At 40.1% G+C, this 17,377-nt stretch overlaps 1 protein-coding gene across 1 annotated transcript in view; it reads right to left on the reverse strand.

Moving 5' to 3' along the window:
* PATJ (PATJ crumbs cell polarity complex component) overlaps window positions 1-17,377 on the reverse strand; it is a 207,377-nt gene that overhangs the window by 90,238 nt on the left and 99,762 nt on the right. Inside the window, exon 27 of the mRNA XM_074961634.1 lies at window positions 15,263-15,371. Coding sequence (XP_074817735.1) covers window positions 15,263-15,371 — 109 coding nt within the window. The remainder of the gene's footprint in view (window positions 1-15,262; window positions 15,372-17,377) is intronic.

Genomic DNA, 17,377 nt, shown 5'->3' on the forward strand with positions numbered 1-17,377 from the left:
GGATACCACCTCCCAGGTCCTAGTGTTGATCACACTGTCCTTCTGTGTGCTAGAAGCTATTCTGTTTTCTGTACAATGGTGAGTTCCTGCGGTGGAGCAGGGCAAGGAGGGTGGGGAAGAAGCGGTGGGAAAGGTGGATGGGATGGGGAACACAGGAATGGGGGAGGGAAGAGGCAGCAGCTGGGGCTCTCCCATTAAGCAGGCCCATCATACCCCTACCTCACCTGCACCACCCCATTGAGCTCCCCACACCCAGACCTCCAATCCACTGAGCCCCAACCAGCTGTACCCAGACTCCCATCCCAACAAGCCCCACTCCCCCAGCACCCGGATGCCCTCCCCACTGAGCCCCCCACACCCAGATTGTCCCTACCAAGCCCCATCCTCCCCACACCCAGACTACCCCGCCAAGCCCCAACCACCTTCACCTGGACCCCCCTACAGAGTCCCATTGCCCCTGCACCCAGAACCTCCCAATGAGCCCCTGTGCACCCAGATCCCCCACTGAGCTGCCCGCATCCAGATTGCCCCACACAGAACCCTCTGAACCCCACACCTGGATCCCCCCAACAATAAGCCCCTCTACACTTGGATCCTGCTGGGCTGAGTCTGCCTGCTTATGTCTGGTGCAAGGGGCAGGGCTGGCCCTTGTGCTGTGTCAGGGTTGGGTGCAACCTCACCACCAAGTCCATGTCCTGGGAGGGGAGTGGCCTGTGCTCCCCACTGCCATGTTGGAGCCTCCACATTTATTGTCAAATAAAATTTGCAGAATTTTGCAGAATTTTAAAATATTGTGCAGAGAATTTTTAATTTTTTTGGTGCAGAATTCCCTCAGGAATAGTAATTGATACTGTGATGTTCACCCAAGTTTGCAAAGAACCCGAAATAGCTCTGAGAGGGAAGAACTGCCTCTATTCATCTGAATGAAGTGGTAACTCAGAGGCTTGATGATAAGTGACAACACTTAAGCATTTCATTGCTGATCAAAGCATGTAAAAAGATAGAAGGGGAATCATACAATAAGGATCTCCACAACCTACTATGAATGCCATTTCATTTTGGTCATGTAAGTGGATGGCATTAGCGATCATTTTTCCCCCCTCAAAAGCCCTTAAGGAGCCATGCCCAAGGAGCCGAGCAGAACCAAGTCTAGAATTTGAATCCCACTAAAAAGAAAGGCAAGCCTAAGGAGCCAAATACAGCATGGCATCTCAAGGAGATGGAGCTTACTTTCGAGCAGAGCTTGGAAGACCACCACCATCTTATATCCTCACTTCAAGCCCAGCACCTGAAGGGTCATCAGTAGGCTGTAATTACAGTATACCTATATTGTATACCATATCTAAGTCCTTAGGAGCAGACACATTTCCTGTTTATGTTTTTTGTGAACTGCTAAGTACATTTATGATCCTATCTAAAACACCTCCTTAGCTATGAAAAATTAAGCATCTTTTAAATTTTTTTTTTGCCTGCCTAGGGAAAATTTGCCGTACAGGGTGTGCTCTTATGCTGTGCAGTTGTTCCTTATGAACGAAATTCACTTCTGCCTACTTATTTGCCTTTCAAATTTCATATTAACAAGCATCAAAGCACTCACCCCTACATAGACGTGACCTCCTTTGGGTACTCTGATCTACCAATCAGTTATTCATGTAAAATACTGGCTGCTGAGTTTAGAGAGTCTCAGGGTCAGCTGAGAATCCTGCAGAGCTCTGTACTCTGGTGCAGAGGATTGGCAAAAGCTTCCAGCATATTTCTTCCCTACTGCCTCACTGCTGATAACGCAGGATGTTTTAGCTAGATTAGAAAGAAACAAAACCCACTAATTGGTTGAACGTCATACTGGCGTTGGTTGATTAAATGCAATCAAACAGTGCTGAAGTCATTTTTTCTGTGATAAAATCCTGCATGAGAACACAAACAGCTACTCTAAAATCATGTTAATGTTGACACTTGAGCCCACAAAAGGCAACAGCATTTTGAAATAAGGGTACAGCAGCACCCGCCACACAGTTTTATTGCAACTAGACATGGGATAGCCTCCCACAGAAGTTGGCAGAGACTCCGTCTTTTTGGGTGTTGAATATGTAACTGGACAGAGCAGTAGAAAACTCACTGTATAGGACAATCCTACATTATTCAGGGGCTAAACTAGAAGGCTTTACCTGCTCTAAATTCAAGGATTTTGTTCTATAGTAGAGCAAGTCTTCTGAGAGATTCCCAGCTCATTTGGCAGCCTTACATACCTAGCATCGTTCTTTAGAAAGCCAGAGATATTACAATATAAAATATTCAAAAATATTCATTGCTATTTGTAAATCTATAACTTTTCAGGCCAATCTGAAATAGTACCAAATATATTGCAACAGTCAGGTTACTATGCATGTTTCTACTAAGGTTCAGGAATGATCTGTATAGATGCACATCTGTAGGATGCATAGCCATGTCAGGGTGCACGTACGCAAAAGTAGGTAGTCTAACAGAACCCCCAGATCCTGCTCCAGAATGCCTTTCCACAACTCCTGCCATGGAGTCACATGTCCACTGGCTTTTGGAGGGAGCCAGAAATGGGACAGAAAACCTCTCCCCCAGGTTCCTCTTGCTATATGAAGGTTTTCTAGCTTGCACCTATGTGTACTGTCCGCTAGGATTTCATCTCACCAGTAAGATCCAAGAGCTCTTCTCTAAATTGGTATTCAAACACTGCTTGTTCATTTGATGGAAGAAGAGGTGTACTGTGGGACTGAATAAAGATGGCTGTGAAAGCCTTAATTCTTTGCGGTGCTTTTTGGCTTGGCATCCATGCTTCCTTAATGTGGAAAAATTGGGATGTGTTCCTCTTCCTGCAAATACCAGAGGGAGTCAGACTTCTCTTCAACACTGTGGGCTATGTGCCTTCCCCCCATGCTCCAGATTTCCTCCTTCCAGTGGTGCAAACAGAGTGGCAGTTCAACCCTCTCACTTATCCATTGCAATCCTAGGTTTTAAAGCTGATCTGGAGGAAAGAATAAGCAATATGTTTTTTCTCATTTTCTGTTGTCCCCTACAGAGCTGAAATTTCTGGGGCTTGTTCCCCTAAAGGGACCACCTACTACGGCCTTTCAGTTTGTTCCCCCTGCTTCATCATGGCAAAGCAAGGCAAAGACCAGAGGCCTCTGAAGCCACAGAAGGGGAAACTCTGCCATGATTGTTCCCATCATGTGGACTCTAGCTCTGCTGAGGAAAAGGGGCTAAAAGTCTAGACTGCTTATTGGCACCTCTGAAAAAGAGAATGCTAGAGTCTCACTATCACCTGAGAACCCTGTGTAGGGCTACGTAGACATGTAAAATCAGAGTTATTTAATAAGAACTACATTGGTTTAATGAATTATTTTTAAATTTAAAAAATCTGGTTTAGCAGCTTAAACCAAGTTTCAGCCTAATTAATTAGTTAATGTTTGAACAACACTTTCTAAATGTGTTGTGTATGTGATAAGCAAAATTTAACATTGGCTGATCCACCCAAGGCTGCAAGACAGAAGCAAAAATAATCTAGAAGTCTCTGTCCAAGTCACTTAGAAGAGGAGGGGATGGGTACTGTGGCCCCCCTAAAGAAGCATTTCTGGCTAGCTAATGGTGAGCAAGCAGATCTGACCATTCTGGAGTATTTTCCTGCAAGTTTTTTGCTGTATCTAACACTTGATGCTACTTGCAAAGGTACCATAATGCACACATGGAACACAAAGGCTTGAAAGTTGGGAATGAGTTTAATATATATTTTAGTTTGGAAATGATTCTTATACACGTTTATCTTCTGATTTCTGAACTCAACTGCAGTGGTGCCGTTAACCATTCAGGGTCATATTTTGCTAAGTTCATCCCCGGCCAGCCTTCAAACCGACTGATGCAGCTACCTCTGCTTCTGCTATTTAGTGTATATTTTAAATAAAATCCTTCCGGTCCCCTTTAAAATTCCCCACTTCTTCTAAAAGGCCTACCAGGGGATTTAAAAACACAAAATTCTTCCCATCACTGGACTTTCCAGTGTGTCCTGCATTCTAAGTATCTGTCTCTGTGTAAGATCTTCTGGGGAGAAAGTCACAATTGCCAACTTTGTGTCACTATTACCAAAAACTATGAGTAAGGCCCCAAAAAACCATGAGATGGCCTTAAAAATCAGGAAATTAAAAAAAGAATAAGTGTGGGCCTCTTGCTTTGCCTTCTGATTTTTGAACCTTTACATTACACATGGGTCAGATGTCCCAGCTTTTCCCCACAACCATAAAGACTAGAAACTTTATTTTAAGTAAATAAATAAAAATTCCAAGATTCCCATGTAATCCTTTGACTTTGGTAGCTGGGGTGTGAAGAAAAACACCAAATATTACTTGTGTCGGCAATACTGGAGACTCTCTTTATTACTGTGCACTAGGCAGAGCAAAACACATTGCTGACACAAAACAAGTAATAATAATTTCTTAAAATCTTTTCCTGCCTGCACAAAGGAAGAAACAAGTATCTGTGCAGAGCCTAGCTCCATAACTGGAGCTCCTGGGTGTGAAAATACCAATAAAACATATTTTTAAAGTCAAGATTCCTGGGTTCTGCTCCTTATTCTGCCAGTGACTGGCTGTGTACCAATCACTCTAAGTGTGGGTGTTCTCTATTTTTGACACCAATATTGTTTTCTAAATCATTACAATTCATACTCTGAGCATCCAACTGGGGATCTGTTCCTTTAAAATACATTAGTTAATAAATATTGAATCATTTTTAATTTTTCCCCTAACCCTGGCTCCGAGTCCTACTTGGAGGCAGTTCTGGGAGCATGGCTCAGGTAACACCCGAGACAGAATCAGAATTCCAGGAAGAGGAATATCTATCTCCCTGGCCTCTGCCTCTAAGGAAGCTAATAGAGACTCTGGGATTTCCAGGATGCTAGTGCTGCTAGATGATGGCATGGGAAGGGAAGAAGGGACAGAGCTCACTGGCTGCTATAAACACTCATGCAGGGATCAGAGAATGCGCTTTCCTGCTAGCTGCTCCTTGTGCAGACAGCCATCGCTTTTTCCCCACCAGCAGCCATCGCAAGTCATATTCACCCTTTCCTTCCCCTGGCTGCAGCCTCTCTATTTAGAATGTCACAATACACTTTCTCCCTCATGCCCACAAAAAAAGACCACCTCGTGTCTGATCCTAAAGGACCCCTTGCCTAACTCCCCCTCCATTACAAAATCCTTTCCATCTTCCTCAAGGTCCTTCATAGCCATTCTCCATATGCCTCCTTAAGCTCATCCCTTCACATACCTCCACCTCTGTGAAGCAAATTCTGGACTAATCACATTTCATCCCTGTCTCCATTCTTGATCTTTTACTGTCACCTCACCAGCTATGTGCAACAGTCTGTCCAGTTCCCTCACATCGTGAATTTCCCCCCTTCAAAATTAGTATTCAAAACTCATCTCCTCTATACCATCAACCAGCTTGTATTGCTGGCATGGTGTCATCAGTGCTTCATGCATCTCCTAGTCTAATGGGCCCACTTACCCCACACCTTCTCACTGCAGGACTTCCCTAGATGTGACATCACTGTGCGTCCTGAGATGAACACATGAATTACACACTATAAAATTATATCATATTATTCTCAAAACAACTCCTAGGATAATCGGTCACAACTTAAGGCAGGAAAGAATGGCATTAAACCTTTACATCTGGTTTATCATCAGTTTTAGTAATCTGATGAAGAAGGCTTTCTAGGTTTTAAGGACTAAACTATGGATAACCGGGTGCAGGTGTGCTAGAAGGGTGAGAGTGCCCAGGGAGCCCCTTCAGCCCTACGTTGGGCACCCAGGGGACTTGCTAGTGCCAAAAGGCAAAGAAGTCCTGTGCTTCACGGAAAGAGCCATGACCCCAACAAATCAGACAGCACCAGGATCATTACACAGGGGGAGTGCAACCTACTCTTAAAATAAAAAAAATAAAAATAAAAAACGTGTAGCAAGTGGTACCACTAGCTGCCCTGATCCCACAGCATATGGAGGGACTAAGATGTAATACCACAATACCTCCAAGAACAGCATGGCTGGTATAATCCTCCTTATTCACAGGCAGAGCATGAAGAGACATAACTTAGCCCTGTTTAGGTGTGTCTATATATACATACATTGTGTCTATGAGTCCTAATCATCAACCAGGACCCTTGTGCTAGGTGCTGTACAAAAGACAGAACAAATGTGATAAGATTATCATGCATCTTTCACTCGTCACTGGCACTATGCTCCCTTAACATTTACTTTAACATTCCAAAGCCTGGGGAAGCTTCTAACAACTATTGTTTTCTTTTTAAAAATTCAAATCTTTCCTCTTTCTCCTCACAAATATGCAGTTTCCATCCAATCTACCCCTGCTCAAGGCCCAGAGTGGTTAAGATTCAGTTTGGGGCAAGAAGCAGCTTTTCCACTTGTTGGGACTTAAATCCAATATCTAATGGCCCTGTAGGCCTCGGAACAGAAGCATTATACCAAGAGAAGGGAAGATTTTCTGTTTCCCAGCAGGACTCTGCTTTCACTTCTACTCTGTAAGACCTTGATGTAATGGTCCTTAAAACGGCAACATTTTTAGATTTAGATAAGCAACTTCAGCTAATTTTACAGGTTCTTATGGCTCTCCAAGCTGTGTATTTAGACTCATGGTAATTAATGCACTTGACTTTACAGGTACAGGGATACAAAAAATAATCTCAGTGGAAGTTTCAAAAGCTCTCCAAAACTTTCCCACAATATTTTTCTATATGTGTGGCATCTACAGAACAGGAAACGGTGTGCTACAAAAGGTTTTATTTTGACACTAGTTTGAGATGACCTATACAACTCACTCATGGCTTTGTCATTATCAGTAATGCAGCCCTTACAAAATCAGGCTGCTCAAACCTTTACTATCCCACCCCCTCACATAGTCCCTATGTTTATATACACATGTGCGCACACATATGCTACCACCAAAAGCACAACAAATTGCCATGGTCTTCTAGGTCCCCAAAAGCTCAATGATCTGATGACTTTACAGCCTTAGTAATAATTTACTTTTGGTAGGAGCAAGGAGAGCAAATTTCAGCCTCCAGGCACTGATGAACTCACTCATGATGTCTAGCATCATACTAACAATTAGAGGCTCATTATATTTCTACAGTAGGATAGAAAATTGACTACCCTCTGTTCCCACTGTGTTTCTTCTAATTCTAATTCTGTACTGCACTTAGATACTATGGAGACAGGTGCTTTAGAACTGCTGATAGATTAGAAAAACAGATGTCGATCTGTGTGATACGTCACGGTCAAATTGCCAAGATGCAATTACTTTTCAACACGTATGTTGGCATTCCACAGGTATAAAAGCATACTTTAAAACAGTCAGTCATTGTGTTATGTATCTCAAATACCTATGGCTAATAATTCTAGTTCAGCCTTTGGGTGTATTTCATAGCTGTACAAAGCTGAAGGAATATTGATGACTTATTCAGAATTAGTATGTTGGATCAAGGGGGAAAATGCACATTACTGATATTCAAGAAAAATAATTTTGACTCTCTTGAACAGTTAAAGAAATTAGGTTGGACTGCTGTCTCAATTATGGTCATGCTATGGAAAATTTAATAACTGATCTCTCTATAAAAAATATAGACATTAACATTTTTACTTTTCCTTCTTATAGAAGATTATTTGCACTTTGTATTCCTAATGGCTACTGCTTAAACCAAGTGTATCTGGAAGTTGAGCTTTACCTATTCTGGACCAGACATGCTGCATATCTCTCCCCCCCCAAGTAATATAGCATCATTTGTGATGGGTACAGCTGAAAGATGCTATCTAAAAATCAGCTGTTCAATAATTTAGTCACATAGCCTCTTCCGGGTGCATTGATTCAATACTCATGCAAATACTTAAAAACCTCCTCTCTGTCCGATCATGCCACGTTTTTAATTGCAAGTCATTGCAGTGATACTGTGTTCTTCAGTGACAAAGTGAGAGAGATATCTACTAGTATAATCCTCTCTAAGTCCGTTTGTACAGCAATGCCTTTTGTATGCAGTTTTACAACACAAACCCTACTTTCAACAGTAATAAGTTAAGAAAAGTTAGGCATCTGCAGTATCTGAATAAGATCACATCAGGTTTCTTAACACTCTTACCATGTTTTGAAGAATTTAATATTCAAACCTTTAAGTACCAGGACAAAATATATTTCATGACAAATGCTTTAATACTCATACCTGGATACCTGGCTTGTGTCGGAAAAAATGATCAGACCTAACATCAAATGAGATTTGAGACAACAAAGATTAGATTACACTTCATTGCAATAGCTCTTGTTTGTCTACTACCAAGTTGCATTATTCCCATTCTGATTCCTTATACAATGAAACTGCTGAATATTCAGTTTAGGTTTCCCCAGCAGCTTTTTATTCTACTCTAAAAATATTTACCTAACACATTTTTACCAGGCAAAGTGAAGAAAATTCAGCCATCTGTCTCTACATTACAAGAACAGTTATGAAAAATAGGAGATTATTCCATATAACAACAAGAAATTTAGTATTAGGAATTCTGATACTTTAGTTTAAAGCACTGACCTGCTGTTGTAAATTTTGCATGCTGGTGTCATGCATTCAAGTATATTATAACAGTGATTTACAATGAAACATAAGACAAATAATTTAAAGGTACTGAATTCACCTAAGAGTCTTACATAGTATAATGTACATGCTCTCAGCCGAGAAAAATGGTTTGTGCTACTATTCTCTTGCCTTTATGACTTAATTAGTTCTGAATGATCATTAAAATACCTAAAATGGCTTGCTAGCAATAACTACAATGCATATATATATATACACATACATGAATCCTTACCTGGGAACCCCCCTTGTACCATTGCTGTACCAGCATGTACTTCAAGAGATCTGCATTCCTGACAAACATTCAATGCTGTAAGCAGCTCAAATCCTCATCATACACAGACTCAGTGCTCGTCTTTCTTCCAACGACCTTGGGCCTATTTTTCTGAGAATTTCTCCCTCCTTAAGGGCAATCTGTCCGTCTCCTTCTATTATGAGATGCAATCAGTTACACTAATTTCAAGCTACCCACAAGCTAACAGTTACATCTGTCAGCAGATTAAAGCTGCCTATAAAAGTACGCAGGGAGAAGCAAATCTCTGGTTTCCCACATCTGACCCACTGATGCTCTACGGCTGCTGTTTGTTGCACTGGTTTACCCTGCTAGCATTAAAAATGACATCTCTATCCCAAGAAACATGTCTATTTAAAAAACATAACCATTTATGTTTTTCACAGCTAGTTACAGTTAATACTGTGTTTAATGAGCCACTCTTACTGCAGAGAGAGAGAGAGAGAAAGAAATAGTTAATGGCATTAATTATATCTGTGCATCCTTTTAGTGCAAATTACAGGGGTTATCAGTGAACTTTTGCTAATCTAAGGGACTTGAACAAATTTATCATCTTATAATTTTCTGTTACTAAACTGTGTTCTTGCATCATCTTTATATGCCAGACACAAAACTATCTTACCATTATTAGCATGTAAAATTTTTCAACTTCATCAGTGATTGTATTTTACCACCACTCTTAAACAGGCAGCATTGGTTTTATTGTAATGTGAATACTGAATTGAAATGTTAAAGAGATGTTAAATTTCTCATTTTGGTCATTTAAAAATGGTTAAAAGTCTTACAGGTTTATATGCATCCGATGAAGTGAGCTGTAGCTCACGAAAGCTCATGCTCAAATAAATTTGTTAGTCTCTAAGGTGCTACAAGTACTCCTTTTCTTTTTAGGTTTATAAGTGTAGTTTCTAAATGTAGTCATGTTAGGAATTTTCTATTCATTCTTTACTCCAAATGATGAATCTTTCTAATGAGTAATTCAGTTATTTTGTATCACCATTAATTCACTCATTTTTAACATACTCTAACCTTTCTTTGTAATATATATGCACAACACACACAGAGAAACCATCTGTTCAGTGGATTATACACATGTACATAGTAAAATTCCAGACACAAATGTTCCCAGTTACAATTTTACCAGTAATTCATTGAGAATGTAATTTCAATATTGCAGCACAACACCAAATTAAGGAAGTTTGTGTGTATGATTCAAAAACATAAGAAAAAAAGGCAAGGGCACGGACATCAGGGTCTGTATCCTCATGTGGTACAAATGCTTGCAAGGATGCTCTAAATTATAAAGCAGTGCCCCTCTGGTCCTTTTATTAGGGGTGAGCTAGAAACCTACGTATTTTAGCTAATTACAAAGTCTGAATAAGAATAGGAAGAGAAGATTAGCAGTGTAGAGACACATTAAATAAGGATTAACATGCAGCTCAAAAATGAAAGTCAGCTTTATTTGTGTAATCCTGGCTATTTTGGATTATCTATGAAGACACACAAAGCTGAATACACTTGTTAGTACATTTAGCAAAATTAACATTGTAAATATTAGAAATTGTTAATGCCTCAGCCTTTCATAAAGGTTTATATACTTATTTTTGCCTGGTCATATCTTTACACTCTTTGAAACCCTCATTGCTATTTGCTGTTGATTGTAGTGACATCTATTGGAGAGGCAGTGTTTGACTGCAGAAGCTTCCTCATCTTAGTCTCTGAGTAAACATTTCTATATTTTGCAGCAGCAACGAAAATCACAGAGTCATAGAACTGGAAGGGACCTCGAGAGGTCATCTACTCCAGTCCCCTGCAAAGTGTGTCATGTTATTCTTCTTGTTTCACAATGCAGCCTCACCCAAAAGGACTTGACAATAAACTCTAAGCAACCAGATCCCCCACTAGCTTAATTGATTTATCAGTCAATTTACTCCTTAACACTTCTGATGTTTTTTCAAAACACAATTATTCAGTAATCTGATTATTCTAATATTTTAATGTCATTAATTCATGATGTTATTTATGGACTTCTTGGTTTCCTTTGTAATTTTATATTTTTGCACATTAAATGTACCGCATGTATTTGAACATTTTTTAAAGGTGTAGACCACATTTGATTTTATGAAAAAAGAAGCAGCCATCACATCTCACTAGTTGGGGTATTTTTGGGAACATTAGCTTTAGGGAAGCGTTTGGAGGCTCTAACTGAGATCAGAGCTTCATTGCGCTATCACCTGTAAAAACATATACAAAGAGACAGTCCCAGCCCTTAAGTGCTCCTAACTAGCCTACAGCAAGAATCCTGCAACTAGCACCATGAAGATAGACCCCTATGCCTTCACTCAACTCCACTGACTTCAAATTGTCTAAACAGACAAGGCAAAGGGAAGGAAGTATTATTATTTCCGCTTACTGATGGGGAACTGAGGTGCTGGGAGATGAAGTGACTTGCCCAAATGCACACAGGAAATCTGTGGCAGAGCCAGGAATTGAATTCACGTATCCTGAGTCCTAGACCAGAGCTTGAATCACCATAAAACCACTCTTTAAAGTAAAAGAAAAAACTATTTGTAAAAACCGATATGAATCAATCAGATCAATTTCATTCTCTAATTAAAACGGAGAACTTAATGAAAAATGCCTGTTGAAATGACAGGGTTCTGAGCTCTTGCCAGAGTTAATGTCTGTCTGGTTTACTCCACTTATTCTTAATGTTTTTATTTTTGTATATATTTTAATTTGCTTTTTATAGGATAAATTATGATCCTCCAATGTGTGCATATAATTCAATTATAATGTCAAATGAAATTACATAGCTCCTAATGCCTATGGAAAACCGTGAGAAAAACTCTACTTACAAACTAATTAATTTTTTCCCCCTTCCACTCCCAATCCCTCATTTTAGTAATAAACTACAACAAGGTGTGCATTAGTGGTCTATCTGCAAATTCTTAGTGAAAAGAAAAGGAGTACTTGTGGCACCTTAGAGACTAACCAATTTATTTGAGCATAAGCTTTCGTGAGCTACAGCTCACTTCATCGGATGCTGCACAGCTCACGAAAGCTTATGCTCAAATAAATTGGTTAGTCTCTAAGGTGCCACAAGTCCTCCTTTTCTTTTTGCAAATACAGACTAACACGGCTGTTACTCTGAAATTCTTAGTGTACATTTCTGGCTTTCAGCCACCAAACCAGCACACCAATGCCTACTGATGTACACCCTGCCATGATTTATTGCTAGTGCAAATGGCTTCATTTTACAGTATTTTAAAAAAATCTATTTGAAACCCACTGTTCAGGGGACATGCGGGTTACTAACCTACTCCTCCACCATGGAAAAATCATTCCCAAGAGAAGAATAAAAAAACCTCCCACATACATTTTCTTTAATATTCTGAAAATAGTCATTAAAACACACCATTCTGAAGTTTTTATTTCAGGCTGAAGACCATCCTGTCTTGCTGTCTTCTATCCCACATGAACCTGGTTGCACTTTCTAAAGCAGACTGTAGATACACTAATTGGGAATGTCGATCCCAGCTTAAATGTTACAACCGAGAGTGAGGTAAAGGAGTGGTCTGGGCTACACATTTGCCATGAAACACTTGGTTGGAACCGTGGCCTCATTTTGGCCCAACCTTGGCCAAATACTCAGACAACTACAGCACCCTGCAATGCCTTTTTCCATTTTCAGCTGGCCCAGATGCTTCATCCAACCTGACAGATAAGGACCTAAGACACTTTTATAAAACTTCCAGGCTCATTTCTAGTAACACTCTGTACTTGGGATTGAAAGTAGGAACTTTGAAAAAGCTCCTAATGGTTCAACATATAGCAGCTCACCAATTAAGCAACAGAGGCGGACTTAAACACATCGCCCTATGCTCCATGTACTGTGGCTAGAGCTACACGAGGGAGTTTACAGCGGTGCAGCTGTGCTGATGTAAGCTCTCTTGTGTAGCCACTCTGAGCCAACAGGAGAGAGCTCTGCCATTGACTTAATTAATCCAACCCCAACGAGTGGCTTTAACTACATCAGTGGGAGCAGCTCTCCCGCCACATAGTGCTGTCCACACTGGCGCTTAGATCAGTCTCACTTATGTAGCTCAGAGGGGTGGCTTATTCACACTCCTAAATAACATAAATTATACCAACGTAAGTGGTAATATAGACATAACCTTAGCTGGTTCCCCAGAGAATAACCAATCAAGAGCCTCACCTCCAAAATCTTAATGGGACAGACCCAAAACCATCTTGAGGACTGTCTCAGCCTCTGATCAAGGCTACCAACAACAACTGTGCTCGAGAGGCACAATAGCACTGCTAAAAACAAGGATTAAATTTATAGGAGCTGGTCACAGAGCTTCCTCATCAGCAGTCCTATGGCTTTGGAACTTCTATTCACAAGAACAAGACTTAGCCACAGATCTGACCACCTACAGGTCAAAAAGCAAAATGCATCTTTTTCCTCTGGCTTTCCCACAAACAAAAAACAAAACAAAAAATACCCATAACACCACACACAAGAACACATACAAGTACCAGTCTACAGTAAGGGGGAGAGAGGAACAAGAGGAGAGGAAATCAACACATTGACTAGTTTTTGTAAGTTTCTGTTATCCTGGTGCTGAGTGTGATGTAGATAATTCTCAAATTATCTCTTGTTGGTCACCTGAGAGTCACTCCTATTGGGTCATTACTTTCTGTTTATCTAAAGCTAGAGCCATTCAAATCAGGTCCTGCACCTCTAGGAAGCACTGCTGGGCACTCCTTAACAGACCGTTCCAATTTATAGATGCCTGCACTTCCACGCTGATCAAAGCGTAAATCATTGTGAAATATCTGTAGAAAATTATAGCATCTCAAGGATTAAAGGTGCTATACAAAATAAGAGAGAGTTATCTTTCAAGGAGCCCATTGTGACAGACCTGATAGACTTCGCTTGCTCCTTTTGTTCCACCCAAGCCTCCTAATTACTCATTCTATGCATAGCTTTCTCTCACTCTCCCAGGCTTTAGCGGGGGGGCTCGCCCTTCTGGTGCACCAAATGATTATCATCTCTTCATGGAAATTCTTCATTAAAATCATGCTTCTGCCCTAAAATCCTTAAACCACAATTCCAATAACAACTCCCTTGCATTTTTTTTTTTTTTTTTTTTTAAAGAAAGGTATAATGCCTGAACCGTGATGCCTAATTTAGGCTGCAAGCTCTTTGGGGCAGGGGCTGCGTACTGATGGTTCTCAAACTGATCTGCACAGCTTCTGCTATCACAGTGCTGAAGCATCTTATCTGCCTTCAAGCAGTGACACTCCCCTGCAAATTGTAGGTCAGCTTAGATCTTGTTCATTGCTTTTTGACTACCTGAACTAAAAATGAATCAAGCACCTCTCCGCACTCTGGCAAAGAGGGAAGCTCTAGGGTTGCAGCTGGAAGGGCAGGAGCTTCCACCTTAAAAAGATCAGTCCACAGTAAAGAGAAGTTTGAGACCAGCTCTCCACATCATATGGAGCACTACTCACGCAGACGGAAATGAATCCATACACAGAATTTACACAGAAGCTGGATATGAGTCAGCAGTGTGCCCTTGTTGCCAAGAAGGCCAATGGCATTTTGGGATGTATAAGTAGGGGCATAGCGAGCAGATCGAGGGACGTGATCGTTCCCCTCTATTCGACACTGGTGAGGCCTCATCTGGAGTACTGTGTCCAGTTTTGGGCCCCACACTACAAGAAGGATGTGGATAAATTGGAGAGAGTCCAGCGAAGGGCAACAAAAATGATTAGGGGTCTAGAGCACATGACTTATGAGGAGAGGCTGAGGGAGCTGGGATTGTTTAGTCTGCGGAAGAGAAGAATGAGGGGGGATTTGATAGCTGCTTTCAACTACCTGAAAGGGGGTTCCAAAGAGGATGGCTCTAGACTGTTCTCAATGGTAGCAGATGACAGAACGAGGAGTAATGGTCTCAAGTTGCAATGGGGGAGGTTTAGATTGGATATTAGGAAAAACTTTTTCACTAAGAGGGTGGTGAAACACTGGAATGCGTTACCTAGGGAGGTGGTAGAATCTCCTTCCTTAGAGGTTTTTAAGGTCAGGCTTGACAAAGCCCTGGCTGGGATGATTTAACTGGGAATTGGTCCTGCTTCGAGCAGGGAGTTGGACTAGATGACCTTCTGGGGTCCCTTCCAATCCTGATATTCTATGATTCTATGATTCTATGAATTTTTAACAACAATGTCACTGCTATGTAGCACCATCACACGGACAGATTATATTCCCTAAAGATACAATGCGCTTCTTAGATAAATGTGGTACTACTTACCCTCTATATAAAAATCCTCCTCCCCCACAGCATCCTCCTCTGACTGGAGTGTTTTGGGTGATTTATAAGGAGGCGGCAACTTCAGCGGAGGTGGTGCCCCCACTTTTCTCTGATGGATGAAAAACAAAATAAAGAGGTTTCAAACATTTTGCCACGTATCATACAAATTACTTTTCTTCTCCACACACTAAAAGGCCACCCCATGTACATACATACCCTTCAGTTTAATACATTTTCTTAAAATAATGCACTTTAACTCCTCTTTTTCAAAGACATTTTACTAATAAAAATATTTTCAGAGACTCTGAAGACAAAAAGAAATGAAAGAAAACATTAATAGGAAATGGACTGCACATTTATTTACTGGAACAACACTGGTATTTCATTGTAAACCTACTTAGTGGAGTACAACAAACATGTGACCATTAACAAAGGGGTTAAAAACATAACATTAAATATTATCCCAGCATGGATTTTAAACCCTTTGTTCATCTTCCATCACCATTTCCTGCTGCAGTTTAAAATCAAAAACACTTAGCAAGCAAAATCAGAACAGAACCTCTCATTGCTCCTACAAGTAAAATATGACACTATTTCATCTATATTTTGGTTCCAATTAAAATATAATTTGAATTATAAATTACCTCACATAAATAAAGACAGTTCCTATAATGATGCATATAGCGACGCATATCAGGTATAAAAAGAGGACTCTGGAATCTAATGAAAACAGGAGCTGAAACATCCAAGCAACTGTTTTTATAGGTTCAAAATAATTGGAGCATGCTTCAGGTTAGCTACATGATTTCACCAAATTATGTTCAATTACATCCCCTACAATCACACCACTAATAGCAGGATGCACTTTAGCAAGTGAACAGCGAGTACAGTAGGCCATTAGAGCAACAAAAATGCCTGCAATGAAATTTTTTTTTTTTTTAAATCGCTGGGAATTACCATTTGGGAATCAAACATCAGATCTGAAATAATATTTTCCATTGCATAGAATGAAAACAGGACCTGCACGTAGATTCATAAAATATTTTAAATCTAAATTTATGTTAAAATATTCTAATAATTAATATGCAATGGCATCTGAATACAAAATTGTAGGAGATAATAAAATATCATCCTGTCCATTTAAAAATTATTACAGCGGAGTGCTGCACTGAGGCCAGCAAAAGAGTAATAAATCAAATGAATTCCACCAATTTGTAGTAAGGGTGTCTAATGAGAGGATCTTAAGAAAGCAACAGTTTCCCAAATGTACACAGCAAAAGAAAGCACACATACACACAGATACACTCTAAAATAAAACCAGGACAAGAGGTCCAGCAAGCGCCACTCATTTTCTGTATTCTAAATTCTTTAAAAGGTAGAAATGGAAAACTTGCACTGCACACTTCCAACTGCCTGTGACAAATCAGAACCATTATACTTTAGAGTCCACTTATTAGCTTTTTTTGTTCTTTATAATTTTTTTATAAAGTTCTTTTTCAGCACTTTCAAGATCAATATTAAAGCCCCTCAGAGCCCCAGGTAAGCAAGGTGCCCTCTGTTTTCCTATCATATTAAGCTTACAGAACCTTTAAAAGGATTGTAATGGTCTTCATATCCAAAGCAGATCTTTACCGGTCAGGGCTTTAAAAATGCTAACATAAGTTTGCTCCATCACTTCCTGATTTTTTGTAAATATCATCATGCATAGTCTGATCCAAAGCACGCTGATGTCAATTGGAATTTTTTTTAATTGGACTTCAATGTGCTTTGGATCAGGTCCTCAAAAAGAGAGCATTTTGCCAATTCACTGACGTCAACATACTTAATACAAAAATGTAAATAAACTTCAACCTCTTGGCTGTAGATTCCATTGTGTGAGTTGTGTGAAAGATTCACAATCGAATTTCGGATATTCAAGAAAATGAAAGTCTATTTTCAAAAGCCAAACAAAAAGCTCCTAACCCCGGAGTTTCCTGTAAAAGTGGTAAGATTTCATACTGGAGCAGTTCAGACAAGTTCAGAAATGTACCCATAGAAAGGAGCAAAACATTTGTTGGGAAGAGTCATCAAAATTAGTATGGGACCTACCTGATTTTCTGTGGGGCTGTAGGATTT

This window comes from Natator depressus, chromosome 8, assembly GCF_965152275.1.
Source record: "Natator depressus isolate rNatDep1 chromosome 8, rNatDep2.hap1, whole genome shotgun sequence".
Lineage (NCBI taxonomy): Eukaryota > Metazoa > Chordata > Testudines > Cheloniidae > Natator > Natator depressus.